We start from the raw sequence: 16,503 nt of genomic DNA, 5'->3' as shown, positions 1-16,503 counted from the left end.
CACAAGCGGCGGCGGAGGAGAGCCGTGCAGATTGTCGGTGCCCTGGGTCTCCCAGTGATGTGCTTCCCCCCCGCCAAGTGTGTTATTATTGCTTGCATATACATAAATATCTCTATGTACACATTTGAATGTTGTTCATTTGACATCTGGGAAAGCCTTTCTGGTAAGAGAATATTGCATAAATAAAACCCCAAGTCTTATTCTGAGAACAGTCTTTGATGTGCTTCATTTCTTTAAAGTGAAATCCCTTTCCAGGTGTGTAGTGTTATGTGTATTGCTCCGTCGTGTTTGAGCAACTGTGTGGGAGAGTGGCATTCTATTTTATCTGGGAGTACGAAGCAAGACATTTTGTCATCCGAGATCATTCGGGACACTACTAAGGGATTGAGTGAGCATATGAGCACAGTTACCAAACGAGATCCCCTGGAATACCCTGTGGGACACTATTGTAGCCATGCTGGGCAAGGAACTGACATTTTACTCCAAATAAGTGTGATTTTTGGAGCAGCAAGACATCTGGTGTGGGTCGCAGCACAATGCCAAGGACAGTAGCCCTCTTTATATTACTGAGAAAACCATTGACATTCTATATAAGGAACGGAAATCTTGTCATGGTGGGTCAATGGATAAGGTATCAAAGGTTAATTTTAGTGGCTGGGTGTCACTGGGTGCCAAGGCGGAATAAACAATTTGCATGACTGAATATAGGCTACGGGACCATTATCCTACAGTCTGACCATTGTCACAGAAGAGATGTAACCTAGGTCCAAATGAGCCAAAGCACACCCGTTCACCATTCAACAATTCAACACCCCCCCCCCCCGCCCAACTCCTCTCCACCTCATACTGCCTCGTCCTCCCAGAAGCATCAGTCACCCCAATGAAATTAACATACAACAGGCAAAAGCATCACAACTTCGTAATGTCTGAGTTGGCTCTCCCAGTGCCCCAGCAGATAGTTAGAAAATGCTGTTGCTGGCTTGACAAGTTTCCTGGGATGTCCCAGGGGCCCAGAAGAGAGCACTGAGCCAGCATCGTCCAACTAGCAGGCCCTGATTAGACTGAGAGTCCATCTGTCCCTCTGACTGTACAAGTTAATCATCCTCCAGGTTTCTTAGCCATTGTTAGAAATGGATTTTCTGGGTGGCTAGGGTATGCACCTAAGCAAGGCAGAATCTACCACTCTAGTCAGGATAAGGGTATTGCATGCCTAAAATAACCCATGCTCACCCCTTAATATCCTGGCATGAGCAGTCAGGCTTATCTCAAAGGCAATGTATAAAGCATTTGCATATAACAAAAAGTAATACAGTGAAAATACTATAAAAGGACAACACCAGTTTTAGAAAAATATCCAATATTTATCCATGTCAAACAAGACCAGAACCATAAAAAAATCAAGTATACAGAGATCCAACTACCAATAAGGCAAAAATAGACTTCTTGAAGTCGATATCTCCGTCCGGGACTCTCACGGCGTGTTGAACAAACAAATTTAACAGTTCCAGCAGGTCGCAGCGTCGCGGGCCAGCTACGGTGTCGGGGACACCCGTCACCCAGTACCTTAGGAGATGCGGGGCGTCGGACCTTGTGGTGAGTTCCTGAGAAGCAGCGTCGGTTCTGTAAGTCGGTGCAGGAATAGTCAGGTCCTTTAAGTCACATGCATTGCAGGTCGAAATCTGAGAGTTTGAAGTCAGGAGCGCCGGTAGGCTTATGGTCTCCGGTGTGAAACAGAGCAGTGCGACCTGTGGAGCCGTCAGGTTGCAGTGCAGGCAGCCGCTCGGAGATGGTCGTCCATCAGCGTCGGTGAGACCAGGGATGGAGTGCGAAGTGGTGCGGTACTCATTGCGGTGCTGACCAGTCACAGTGCAAACAGTGGCGGCGGCGTTGCTGAAGCGCGGTTGTCGGTAGACCCAAGGCTGCGGTGCTCGCTCCTCCCCCCTCGCTCGGATGGATAAAAAAATATATATTTTTTAAAGATATATTTTTATTGGTTTGAAAACATATTGGTTACAGTTATGCCAGTACTCATGCTTTTAACACAGTTACAGCACTTGTAGATATAGATCAAAATCAATGCTGAATCAGTCATTATTCCTTATAATGCAACCACAGTTCTTTCCTATCTCCATCTCTGTAGTCGGTGAGTGATAAACAATTTTTACATCTATACAAGCTTGCACAGACACATAAATAACTCTGAAAATTTTCTTAAAATAATAGAGTCACTGAAAAGAAAACATTTGGGATAAACGAATGTACAGATACTTGCAAATTAGGTATGTTCAAGTATTTTGAATCTTGTCAGCCACACTGCATAAAGAAATTTGGAAACGGAGTACACAATGAGTGTTCTTGAGTCAGTTTTACCTATTCTTAGTGGGCTTATCCTGTCAGATATGCCCATACGCCAACATGATGGAGTAACCCATTTAGCCCTAGGTCTAGAATAAGCAGTACAAAAGAATAGCAAATGTTCCTTGGATTCTTCTGCCATGAGGAACATCGCTTTGACTGAAAATCATATGAAGACAAATGACATGCATATTTAGCGAATGGTAAAACCGATCTAGATTTAAAATAGAAGGATCTTAAAAATGGAGGGTTAATATAATCTAAAAATTCGTCAAATTTAAAAAAGTTTTTCTGGTGCAAAAATGCTTGTAATAAAGTACTTCATGTTGCTGATGATTCGCTCTTCTCCATAACCAATTCCCAATATCTGGGCTTTTCTCTGACAGCAGCATTCAGGTGAAAAGACGATTACACCAACATTCCCGCTAAACTTAGTCCCATCATAGATTTCTTGATATAACTTAGCCACTGGATTCTTGGCGACTCTGGCTAAACAAAAGATTTGTAGAGGACATTCTTGAATGGATTTAACCCGTAAATGCTCCAGATGCAAATCCAGTACATTATAGGCATCAGTTAAGTGAGCTCTGTAATGGGTTGGAATGCAAAATCTAATCTTAAGGGCCATGAACAGTAACAACTGGTCATACGAGAGGCTGAGTGCAGGGTCTGGCTCCATGTGAGATGTTGTGGCCAATATTTGTTGCACATGCCGAAAGCCCATGAGAAGATGGACACAAGATACAGCTGTCAAAAGGGAACTGATTTAAGTTAAATGAAATCTGAACTTTTTTTATTATGATTAGAATGATGATTAAACATTGAAAAGCTCTATAAAATGGTTTGGAGCTCTTATTAGGAGGATGAAACCCATATTTCACATTCTTATCTTAACACATATAGTGCAAGTACCAACATGGAAAAATGCTTCTTGTGAAGTTTCATATACAAAGGTTTGGCTACACTGTACAAATCCAAGGTGTAGGTGAATGCCCAAATGGGAGGTCATCGTACCTACAACTGGGATATACGAATACCATGATGAAAAACAAATCTTATAAAGCGCAGCTGTGATCCAAACGGCATACAGGCACTTTCACAGTCTATAGGTGATTAAGTTTGCTGGAACAGCCATCTTTTCAAGTTTTACTACTGATCTGTACTAAAAGGGAGTTAAAATTTATTTTTCAAATAGGAAAAGGCACTACCTCCCTCTGAGAGGTCAAATGCTCATAAGAGGCAGCATATATTGTCAACCTACTATTGGAGCATAATCTTTCCAGTTTTATTAATGTTTTCTTCCAGAAATACCTATATAGTGATATACTATTGTTAGACCTGGCATCCTTGGTGTGGTTTCCGCAGTCTTTTTGCCTCTGCCTCCTGTATTTGCGATGTTATGCTGGACGTCGTTTTTTGCCGATTTATTACTATGGCGACTTTACCACTGATGATCAGTGCTAAATTCAAGTGCTCCCTGCGTGAATTGGGATTGGTTCTCCATGATTGGCATATTTGATTTATTATTAAGTCCCTAATAAAGTGCACTGTGTGCGCCCAGGGCCTGGAAATCAAATCATACTAGTGGTCCTCTAGCACTCATTGTGCCACCCGCATGAGTAGCCCTATAAACCTGTCTCAGGCCTGCCCCAGCAGTGTCTGTGACAGGAGTTTTAAACTACTATGCCGACCTGGCAGGTGCAGACACTTGCCAGGGTTAAACCTTCCCTTTTACTGCATGTAAAGCAACCATAAGGCAATGCCCAAGGTACCCCCATGGGCAGGGTGCAGTGTCTGTTAGAGGTAGGAAATGTACTGGTGTGTTTTACATGTCCTGATAGTGAAAGACTGACAATTTAGTTAGTCACTACTGCAAGGACTAGCTCTCCCATAGGCTATCAATGGAGCTACCTTGCAACATTTTACAAGTGTAACTTTCAATTGGGAACAGCTTGAGATTGGAAATTTGGGCTCTGAGCTCAAAATGTAAGAAACACATCTTTTAGTAAAGGTGGTTTTATATTGTGTGTTTGAAAACGCCACTTTTGGAAAGTGGGCATTTTCTCGTTTTACCATCCTGTGACTCTGCCTGCTTGTGAAACCAATGTCTGGTTTAGACAGACAGGGGCCTGTTTGTTCATTCACTCTAGACAGTCACACAAAAGGGAGAGGAGGTGTGCCTTGCATTGCCTGATGGCCCATCACCAGGCTGATGGGCCTTCCTGAGCTAGAGTGGTGGGAGGAGTTCTCACTGACGCCTGAGTAGGGCTGTGACCTCTCACAATACGGTCTCTACCCACCGGAGTGTGTCTGGAGACAAGACAGGGCAAGGCAAGAACTTGTGCACAGCAAAAACTATCCTTTGAAGAATGCCTACTTCAAAAGACCAAAAGTCGTACAAGTATTGGACCTAAAAGCCCAGACTTGCAGAACACTTCTGGATCAAGAGTAGACTATTAAGAACTCAAACTACGAAGGCTTGAATCAAGATTTATAATTGATTTACACACTAAGGTACCAGCAGGTCTGAATACAGACTAAGAACTAGGACTACATCTCTAAGAGCTGTAATACGTATTGAATGAATTACGTTGAAATGATTATGACAAATTGCCTTGTAAATGTTAGTCACTATAAATCATGAACTCTCTCTTCTCTCGTTCTTGTCCCTTCATGTTTTCTAGCTTTTCTTTTGCTAATCTTGTTCATAGCAAATGAATGGAGATACTCTTATAAAGACTTATGAATTAATTGATTTGGTTGCTATCACGAACTATGCCCATACGGGCCTAAATTTTGGACTCATGGTATAAAACATGTAAAGTTTAATTATTTGCCATCGTTCGATAAAACGAAATTTATTGTCACAGAATTGATTGGTTGTTAAAATCAGAGACTCACAGAGAAGCATGATTAGAAAGTGCACTATTAAGCACAGATGAATATTCATTGTGTATTGATTCGGAGAACAATTTCAAGGTAGAATTTGCACTGCATCGCAAATGAATTATTGTGTTTTCAAACAAATAATGTATTTGTGTCATTTTTAACCTTGATTCTGCCATAACTTGAACTAAAGACCCATTTAGTGGTGGTTTAATTTGTCAGAATAATCTCAATCAATTTGATGCACAACAGTGCTAACAATGTAAATAGAATAAATTCAGATTTGTTTTGTTTGCCACATTATAAAATGGCGCCCATGAAACTGTGATTGAAACAGTCCGTTATTTGTTTTACATTGTAACAGTGGAAGAAGGTGCAAAGCAGAAATGGGTCCAGTTTGTCAGCTTGGCTGAATAAAGTAACTGAGTTACTTTACTTTACTCGAGAGAGTGCGGTCCCTCTTTTCCTTGTGGTTTACAGATTTGGAGCTGGAGAATATATATATATATATATATATATATATATATATATATATATATATATATATATATATATATACACACACACACATATACACACACACACACACACACACACAGACACACACACCTAACCATTTTCAGACAAACAGAACTCATACCCTCTCCATATTATCCAATTGAAACCTTCAAATATAGTGGACAGTACTGGCTAACCGACGAACAGACGAACAGAGTACGGATAATAACCTACACCATCTCATCAGTTCCCCATCCAAAACATGCAGCTTTCACACCTCTAGCCCTCCAAATAGGTGGTGTTTCTTTAACACAATCTTCATTTCAAAAAGCCATGGATATTCAGCTGGAAAGAGTGTACTTATCATTGAAAGAGCTCTAGAGCTACAGCGTGGCCCAAAACTAATCAACATAATGCCCAGAATGTCGACAGATAGAGCAGTTCTTTAATCTGGGCATACTCCAGCTTTCAATATAGTCCAAGAAAGCACCAAAATCCCATTCTCTGTAGTCACCCTCAGGTGCACCAGCAATAGAATCATATATTTCACTTCAGAATCTTGAAGCAGCTTTGTCACTGCATTAAAGTTCTGTTTTTCCACAGCCTGGGTGATGGCTGGAAACAGGAATTACCTTAGTGTTTCAAGCAGGTGTGCAAGCATAACCCGCAGTGACCTTGCTTTGAGAAAAAACTGACAACTACATAGATTGTGGGAAGTTCATAATCAGATTATCCATGAAGCGTTATATACACAATCTTGGTTCGTCCAAGAGCCAATGATGTGCATGTTGTTTCTCGGTGACCTCCTCCCCTTCAGAGCCTTCATTTAACAGGCAGGTAAGTGTATGCAGCTGCTCATATAGGGCCATCCAAGGAGTCTTTGTATCAAATGTAACATCTATTGTTGCAGCCCTCATCCTATCGGGTATCTTTTTGAAGTATGCTCAGCACTGAATTTAGTCAAGTTTGACAGAGTAATCCGGATTTAAAGGCTGTATCTACATTCCCTGACTGCCTCCACACTGTGCTGCAAAGTGGGTTCAGGTGAAAGTTCCACTATTGCCTGGAATAGAAAATGGAACTCAACACTTCCATCATGGCCAACTTTCATGAATGCTTATTTAATCAATTTGTTGCACTGTTTGTAACGTCCACCCCTTTCTCAGACGGCAGTCCAAAGTAAAAAGCTACAATTCAGAAGTAAGATAAGGGCATCAAGATCTTTAGTGTGAAAAAGGGCACCAGAGGCTGCAGCAAAGATGAGCCACCGAAACCTTGTACTCATGGACCACATGAGATCAGGAAAGCCTCAGATTAAGAAAGCCTCAACAGAGCCCAGTCTTCCCAGTAGTCACAACAATTCTGGAAAGCATTCCAACCTCATTTGTTATTCCAGACCAGAAGCAGTCACAGGGAAGGAGCATAGGAACACCAGGGACCAGGAGTCAGGGCCCAACACATGCCCATGCTAAGCCTATTCCCCGAGCCCAGTCTAATGTGGAAATGTCTCTTAGCTAGCTTAACTCGACTATTTCAGGGTTTAGGCGTGAGCCATCATCGTACATCAGTAGTCCGCTCTGCTACAAGTGCTCAGCAAGCGTCACCAATCGTCGAAACCTATAGAGGTTTAAAGAGGGGGGTCTTTGGCACCTCAGGAAACCTGCTGAAGGGAAACCGTGGGGGCAACAGACCTGTGACTGCTTCACCTTGGTTTTTTACAGCACCAGTCAAAGTGTCACATCATCCACTATACTGACCCTTGATGGATCAATCTAGGCACCCACACCTCAATTTCCTCTTTCTCCCAATACTGCACTCTACCCAGGACAGTACAGGGTATTTCTCACTACTGCATCCAATCCAGGACAAAGCACCGCCACTACAGAGGTACCAAACCTGCCCGATACAGGGAAGCACCCAGAGTGTCTCTGTGCCACGTAAAGTCCACTTTCCCACAGAATTATTCAGGACTTTTGAGTGGATGGATAGGAACTCCATGATTATGCAGCTGTTTTGGAGCTGCCCAGGCCTTTCAAGAGGACATTCATGCGAAATATTTCAAAAGTAATTTTGTTACTGAAGTAGATAAGATCACCCTATGCTGCTATTTTAGTAGCGCAATAAAACAAACACAGTAGTCCCAACAAAATAGAAGTGTGTCGAAATTTGCAAATGTAACACTGAAACAAAATGCTTCATGAAATCCTTTCTGTGCAGGTTTTAGAAGCAGGCCAACTAGGACACATTACTGGGGCCTAGATATGAAGAAATATTTACCTTTCAGAGGGCTCGCCCAAAAGGCATGCCTCTTACATTCCACAAGAGCTTTACATTTTGAGCAATCCAATGACAAGCGCTGAAAGGTTTAAGCTTGGTGCCAACAGTTTAAGCAGAATGCTTTTCTTTGGCCACTTCTAAATAGCATGCAGATTTTAACACGAAACAAGGGAACTTTCAAATACAGAATGGAGACTAGAACCTATGTACATATATGGACAATCTAACGCTATTTATGAATTTCCCCATTACATCATGTTTTATTTTTACTAATTTACAAATGTATGGTCCTATGTGTAACGTTTTTCACCCTCAGATTGCCTGTGCCAAGCAAAAAAGTAGGTTTTGGAAGGGTGAAAACTAAAAAAAAAAATGCAGTGTACCAAAATGACATTGCAATTCATTACAAGGAGAAGCTAGAGTAGCATTCCACCAACCCTCCCATTTCTTCCAGTTGTAAGAAATAAAACAGTTTCTGGTGTGCAATCAATGAAAGCTACTGCCTGCCCTCTTTGTTAGTTGGTAAAGGAACTTGAGAGGCATCATCCACTGTGCGACTGGCAGATGTAGGCATGGTGTACAGCAGGTGTCGCTTGAGGGATAAGCTAAAAAGCTAAAAAAACGGGTACTTTACAAAAGAAGAGGTGGAGGATCTGTAGTCCCCTTCAGGCCATTCACAAGCATTTGTAAAATACATCCTGCTCATTACCATGAATGGGTAAGGATTTCCAACAGTTCTTACTAGTGGCATCTTTACACTGTTCAGTTTAGCCTGGTCTCTCCCAGAGCATGCTTAAAACGCAGGACTGTTATGCCCAATGATCAATTCAGCCCTTAACTGCCAAGGACTGGCCCCACTACATATATTGAGTCAAGGTTTCAAGTCTACCTTCTACCCATCATGTGTAACAAAAAAACTTTTTGGGAATACAGTTTACACTACGCCTATGCAAGCAAGTACGATTGCCTATTTATTTTCTTCTGTATTCCTAAATATGCATTACCTAGAGTTTCCACCACATATTTTCTGCATCATGCTTAAAGCTTTGATGAAGCTTTGCGGTTCATTTAAAAAAAAAAAACTGTGCAAATTTAACTAATTCCTCTTTTTTTCCAAATCGTTTTATGTCCACATGCAGTGTTCTGTAATACCAGAGAAAAACGTCCTTCCAAAATTTACACTTCATTTAGCCAACTTCCAATGCGCCACATGACATTTTAATTGATTTTTTAAATTATCTTACCAAAGGAGAGAGCACAGCAACACCATGAAACTGAATTATCGATATACTGGGCTGGCCAGGAGCGATGATATCTTTTTCAATTGCCTCACTTTGAATCTTGTCAAGATACTTTTTGCAAAATTCTTCGTAATCCTCCATCGCACTTCAAATATGCTGTAAGAAAGAAAACATAAGAGTCATTCAGTCTGAACACACTATGCAATGAGATGTTTATTAATGATTTATTAAAAATAAATAAATAAATAAATAAATAAATAAAAACCACCATGGATGTAAAATTCCTACTCATCAATTTAAACATGTGGGGACCCAATGAAACCCCTTAGAAGGAAGTTATTGCCATTACAAATCTATCCGAGAGACTAAAACAGCAGTGCTTCACAAATTCTGCCTAAAGGTCACACATAAGATCTCTCTCACTTTAAACAGCAATGCTGACCAGCATGTACATTTTATCATCGCTCTCAAAAATTACCTGAACATGCTCTTCAAATAAATTCCTCAATGATCTTCCATCAATCCCCGCTCTACTGTGAGGCAGTGTGGCGTATATTAATTTGCACACAGCTGACATTAGCAAAGCAGAGGTCACCATCCTAAGCATTGCTTTATTATCCAATTTAAAAGCACCTTTTGACTCCTTAACTCCATGGCTGCTAGAGCAATTCCCGCTGGGTGCTGAAATATTCAGAAACCCATGCTCCATGACGAGCTCAGCACGTCATGAGTGTATGAGAGGTGTACATCATGACGAGCTGAGCTCGTCATGAGCGTCGAAGGTGTTAAGTAGTAGTAGTAAAATCTTTATTCGGTTTCAGTTTTACAAGAAAAATCATAAAAGCATTCGTACATTTCATACATTTTAACATTACTAATACATATTCAGTTCATTTAAAATTTATATCACCGTTACTTTATCAAGAAGGTTGGAGATTATTATTTTGAAGATTTAACCTGTGTTTAAAAATACATTTTAGGAAAGTGCTTACAACTTTGCATACATATTCAGAACTTAAAAATTGCAGCCACGGCATAGCAGTACGACACTTTCTGAGGTCTAAGGTTCGAAGCAAGGGGGTTAGCCAAAGTTTGCTGTGTGCAGAATAAAATTTGCAGAACAGTACGGTACGAATTGTTGACTGTTCAGATAATTCATCGCATGGGCAGGCCATTAAACTTTCTTCCCAGCTGTTTCTATTGGGAAATGCTACAACCCTGTGGAAAATGTTCAGCCTAAATCTCGCTAATAGGAATCGTTCAAACTGCGAATCAACCTAGGTTAAGTATGGTTCCATTTCCAGGGTGGTCATGACCGCTAGGGAGTGCTGTACAGATGGGTTCTTAATCTCCACAGTAATACGTAACTCTTCAAAATGGCTCAGCGCCTTTGCCTTTAGTTCTTTTTTTGAGATTTCAGCAATGGTTTCAGGATTGTGATAGTACTCAGCCATTCCTAGATCAGTAAGAAGTTTTTTTACGTATGTTAGCCAGTCTATTTTTTCAACACAGTCTAGGGTCATACAGTCCGTAATAATATCTTTGGTGAGGGTGTTTTTTGTTGACACCCATATTCGGCGCCAAAGGAGTACGGGTTCGATTTTGGCCAAGTCCTCAATGTGTGGCAGTCCCAATTCTGTGTGACAGGCAAAGGTGGAGATTCTTTTTGGGACCGCAAGTAAGAATCTCGTGAAGAAGTTCTCTGCTACCTGGAGGGCTTTTGTGTTTTTATGACCCCACAGGCCCGCCCCGTAAAGTGCAATGGAATGGCCCTTGGCTCATTTCTGTGCGAATTTCATAAGGGCGGCGATAGAGCGCAAAAGTTGATGTTTACGCGCTTCTATGGCCGCTCTCCAGTTGAGCTTCTCATCTATCAATCCCTAAATAGGGATATTGAGGGGTGGATTCTAATTTTTCATTGTTGAGGAAGATGCTTTTTCCATGTTTCCTAACTTGGCCAGCTACCATAACATAGGTTTTTTTTAATGTTTATATGAAGATCTAGGTCGCTCATGAATTTTTTTGCATAGCTGTTCAGGGATTTTTGTAGCTCACGTGGGGTGCGTGCTATGATCACCGCGTCATCCACTTACAAGAGCGCGGGCACCAGTCGATCTTTCACACAGGGCAAGTCCAAGCCCCCCCTCAACATCTCTACCTCAAGGCCGTTGGTATAGAGGGAGAAGAGGAAGGGGGCAAGGACGCACCCCTGCCTGACCCCGCGCTCTACGGAAAAAGATTCCGACAGTTCGCCCCGTGCTCCAAAACGCACCCTGGAAGAGGCGTTAGAGTAGAGTTCTCTGAGAAAGGTCACAAGAGCCTTATCTATTCCCATATTGGTCACACCGACCATAATTTTGCATGGGAAACGCAGTCGAAAGCCGCGGAAAGGTCGACATATACCATGTAGAACTTCACGCGCTTCGCCGACACATATTTTTCCCATCAGCAGGGCCAAGTTCAGGGCTTGTTCCGTTGTTCCGAGGCCCTCTCAGAAGCCGTACTGGATATCCGAGAGGGTCCCGGTATCGTCCGCCCACTCCTGTAAGCGCTGGAGAACCACTCTATCCAGTACTTTCCCCAGTGAGTCCAGGAGGGAAATCGGTCGATAGCAAGTCACCTCCTCTCTATTTCCCATCTTAAAAATGGGTACCAGTATTGATTGGGTCCAGGATGTGAGTAAGCCACACTTCATTGTTGCATCAAACACCCTTGTTATGATGGGGGTCCACAGATCTAATTTAAATTTGAAAAAGTCGACTGGTACCCCATCCGGGCCAGGGGCTTTTCCACTCTTACTGGCATTAACTGCAGTTATTACCTCATGTAATTCGACTGCCAATCGGATTGGGAATGGATTATCCTGATTTGGGCTATTGTTTCTTTCTGTGGGGGCTACTACTGGGGATTGACCAAAGATCTTTGCAAAGTGATTTACCCAGGTTTGTCCCTCGATAGCCACTTCTATGCTTGGGCGTTCTTCTGTATCCGTCAAGAAAGGTGCTTTTACCACCTTCCAAAATAGATTGTTGTCTTTATTTAGTGAGCTTTTGTGCAACTGATCCCATAGTGCTTTTTTTAGCTCTTCTTTTCGCACTTTGCACGCAAGCCTATACGTTTTTCTCAGGTTCCTAACCTCCTCTTGATCTCTTATTGTTTTTGTTAATGCTCTCTTTAGCTTTTTATGGGCGGCTGTGCAGTCATGGTTAAACCAACCTTTTTTCCTTTCCATGGTCCCTTTCTGGTTCACAGTAAGACATTTGTTTACTTTTCCTAAGAGTATCTTGAAATGGAATAAGACTTCCTCTTCGCTTGCCTCAATGTCTAAACACTTCATTATTGCAGGTTGTGCTCCAGTTACAACCTTATTTGTCAGCTCATTTGGATCAATCTTCCCCCACCCCAAGGTGTAGCCATTTGTTTTTGTGAGCTGTATATTATTCTGGGCGAGGGTGGACATTATAGTCTGGGCTGATGGCTGGCCTTGGTCCAAGGTTAATTCAAAGGCTAAGGCTGAGTGATCGCTCAACGTGTTGATTTTAACTTTGAAATTCGTAGTCCTATTTACAAGGGTCGCTGTGGCAAGAATGTAATCAATAGTTGTTTAACTTCCCCTTCCGAGGTAGGTGGGGTCCAATTTCCCAGATAAAGGGTTTATTTGATTTAATATAACTAGGTCCAAACTGGACATAGTTTCGTTTAGGAAATCTCCCACCACTGAATGGCTAAAGTGGGTTATTTGCTCTTCTGTTTCACACCCCATCCCACAGACATTACTATTAAGCTTTTCGCAGGGATGATGGTTAAAGTCGCCTCCCCAGACGATACTTGGGGGTTCCAGTCCTTGTGTTAGTTTCATGCCACTATTCAGTTTCTTACGAAGAGCCCCCAGTATTTTTATTCTCTCGTTTTCCACTAAGTTATCATATAGGTTAACAAGAAGAATAGACCTCTTTGTCTTAAATGCCAATCTTAAGATTTGGAAATACGGTTCTAGACTAAGTGCAGTAACTACCAGGCCTAGTATGGTGTTTGATATATAAGTTATCAGCCCACCTTTGGCTCTCCCATGGGTTCCTGCGATTCCTGGTGAGAAATAAGTTTTATACCCTGTCAGGTGCATTTCTTTCGTGAGCCAGGTCTCCTGAAGGGCCAAGACTTGACATTCTTTAACAAACTCTTGGATACTTCCGTCCAAAATTATATCTCGGAGATCCGCAACATTCCAAAACATTATTTGGATTTTTTCTACTCTCCTGGCAGGGACCGGTCTTCCGTTTGTCCTATTTTCCTTGTTTCTCATAAATATCTCCAAGTCTGAGTTATGTTCCTTGTGAGTTAAAGTGGGTGCAATACTTGTTTTACTCCGCCTGGTGGAATTTTCCCCCTCCCTCGGACATGGTCGATTCGGTTGAATCAACTGAGTTTGTCCTTTGTTGCTACAAATTTCCGCTAAAATATCTGGGATGATGTCGCCCAAAGGGGTATCTTCTTTTATCATAGGGGGTTCTTGCAACGAGGAGAGGTTACTGTCAAGTCAATCTATTCCTTCTAGACCACACAACGTTGAGAAGGGGTTAAATGTTGGTATATTAAAGTCTGGGAATGTTGATTGATAGTTATTATTCGAATTACTCCAGTATGTCTGAGGATAAAGTGGTTGCGGCGGTTGGTTAAAGAAATGATTCTGGGTAGATTGATAGCCTACTTCTCTCCACTCTGGGCGCTGCCTTCTAATATGATGGTGTTTAGGGTTATTTATCAGTTCCCGTGGGTAGAAGTAGCTAACATAGTGTGTGGAAATGTTATCTCCTCCTATGGCCTCATACCAGTCTCCTATAGTTCTCACCGCCCTATGATCCTTAAAATTAATAATTATCACGTCCCCCCTTTTGTCTTTCGGCCTTGAGCCCACCCAAACAGCACGCCTTACTGACAGGATTTCTCCATTGACGTGTGCAGGGAGGGGTCTATTCAGCTTCAACCAATAGATGGTTTTATTTTTTAGGGCATGATAATTCTCTCTGACCCCTTCTGCTTGTTCTGGTACTCCTGCCATAACGATTGTATATGGGGCTGATTCAGGAGGTAAATCAACTATCCTGCGTCTGGATCTTTTTGGGCGCTGTGTTGACTGCTCGCCCGACTCTCTACTTAGTAAGTTATTCGTAGGAGGATTAGGATTAGTGTTTGGTAAGGGGGGAATTCTTTCTACAGGATTCTTCTCTACTGTGTTTTTTCCCCTTTCAGTTACTTTAGCCCCATCTTTTGCCTGAGTGTTATTGGGTGGTTTGGGATTTTCATTATAGGTTGTTTCTTTTGAGGATTTAGCCACTGCTTTTTTCCCTTGCGTGGTTCCAGGTTTCAGGGGTGCACCACTGGTAGATGGTTGTTCCAGTGGTAAGACGTTAGGGCCAATAGGATTTTGTGTGGGGTGTTTATAGAATTGTGGCGATAGTTTAGTGATAGCCATAGTATTATCTTCTATTTGCTTGCCCAACTTCTCTAAATGAGTGCTTATTAGTCTCGTTCTCTCCAGAAGAGGAAGCATAAGTGCCTTCACTATTACCTCTATTCTGGAGAGAAGTTCAGCCTCCATTTCAGGGAGTAGTCCTGTCGTATTGTTCATTTTCTGCACCATGCTAGGCTTGGGGAACAATGTGGGTGGGGGGGTTGTGTTCAGAATAGTAATTGTATTTAGAGATGAGGGGGGAAGGTTGTCTCTTTCTTTTCTTTGGATGATTATTTGTTTGTTCTAAAAGTGGTGGAGAGGAAACAGGTAAATTAGGGGAACTAGATAGTCTAGATATATTGGGGCTAACTATGAGGATTGCAGGGGCTGGCTCAGGTTCATTACTGATTATCTGGTTTGTTCCCTCTCTCACCTCGGTTCCCAAAGGGGTGAGAGAATCGATGTCAATAGGGGGAATGGTGGAAGTCGGGGATTCTGAGACTATCACATTAGGTGAACTAGCTTTCCCAATCAATCCTATCGAGGAGCGCTTACCAGTTAGCAAGTCCATGGATAAGCGCTTTTCAATGTCCGCTATTTCTTTTTCTAAGACGATCGTTACCCGTTTAAAAAATTGGTCGATGGTCCCTGTTACTGGCCCCTTTGATGTATTAACGGTTATGTTGCTGGGTTTTCCAGAGTCTGAGGACATAATTAGACGAGGGTATACGTTCAGATATGTAAAACAGGATGAACAAGGAACAATGCACAATGTCTAGTACTACGTGGATCAATGGAAAATGTCTGGCTGATGGCGGAGGGAAAAATTGACTCTTACCGGACAATGAACGTTAGGGGGGTGCCCGTCCCGGCCTTAGACGGGCCGTAGACGGGCTGTAGACGGGCTGTAGACGGGCTGTAGACGGGCCTTAGACGGGCCTTAGACGGGCCTTAGACGGGCCTTAGACGGGCCTTAGACGACCTTAGACGACCTTAGACGGCCCGCCCTTTGCCCGGGCTTCGCCCCGGGCGCTCCCGCGCAGCGGTACTCTGAATCAGTAATAAAGAGAAGGTAAGGCGAGGGCGGGGCAGGCAGGGAGAGCGACCCAGGTGTTGCGGGTCTCGACCTCACGCAGGGACTCCTGGTACTTCGAGTCCCTGCGGGTCAGCTCGCAGCCCTGCGGTTCCCCACACGCACGCGGACAACGCAGCGGGACCCGTGCAGCGGGTCCGGCAAGGAGCTGGCTTGAATCCGATGATATCCCCGCTCTGACACAGGGGCAGGCTCACTCCACAAGTTCCAAACAGGAGGCAAAGAGATCCCAGCGACGGTGGTTGCAGCAGAGTCTTATTCGCTGAGGCAAGGGCAGGGCAGGCAGGGAGAGCGACCCAGGTGTTGCGGGTCTCGACCTCACGCAGGGACTCCTGGTACTTCGAGTCCCTGCGGGTCAGCTCGCAGCCCTGCGGTACCCCACACGCACAACGCAGCGGGACCCGCGCAGCGGGTCCGGCAAGGAGCTGGCTTGAATCCGATGATATCCCCGCTCTGACACAGGGGCAGGCTCACTCCACAAGTTCCAAACAGGAGGCAAAGAGAGACTCCTTAATTAGTAAAACTTTAAATATACAATATGATGTACCACAACAAATACACTGAGAATATCAAAAGCAACCTCTACCTTCAAGGGTACTTGGTTGAGAGTTTATAGGGCACAGAGAGCCTCTTTGTTCTCATAATACATGGTTTAGAATATACTCTATATAATTTAGATACAGCAGCTACTTGCTAATAGG

The 16,503-nt window shown here is 43.0% G+C and overlaps 1 protein-coding gene across 8 annotated transcripts in view; it reads right to left on the bottom strand.

Moving 5' to 3' along the window:
- The window catches only part of CCP110 (centriolar coiled-coil protein 110), a 429,539-nt gene that overhangs the window by 336,215 nt on the left and 76,821 nt on the right, over nucleotides 1-16,503 (bottom strand). For all 8 annotated transcript variants that reach the window (XM_086940777.1, XM_086940775.1, XM_086940778.1 and 5 more), the window contains exon 2: nucleotides 9,261-9,413. In XM_086940777.1, coding sequence (XP_086796903.1) covers nucleotides 9,261-9,398 — 138 coding nt within the window. In that variant the 5' untranslated portion in view covers nucleotides 9,399-9,413. The remainder of the gene's footprint in view (nucleotides 1-9,260; nucleotides 9,414-16,503) is intronic.

This window comes from Lissotriton vulgaris, chromosome 10 (genome assembly GCF_964263255.1).
Source record: "Lissotriton vulgaris chromosome 10, aLisVul1.2, whole genome shotgun sequence".
NCBI classification, from domain to species: Eukaryota; Metazoa; Chordata; class Amphibia; order Caudata; family Salamandridae; genus Lissotriton; species Lissotriton vulgaris.
Note: the sequence above shows the minus strand (reverse complement) of the source record. Positions and strands in the feature narration are given on the sequence as shown.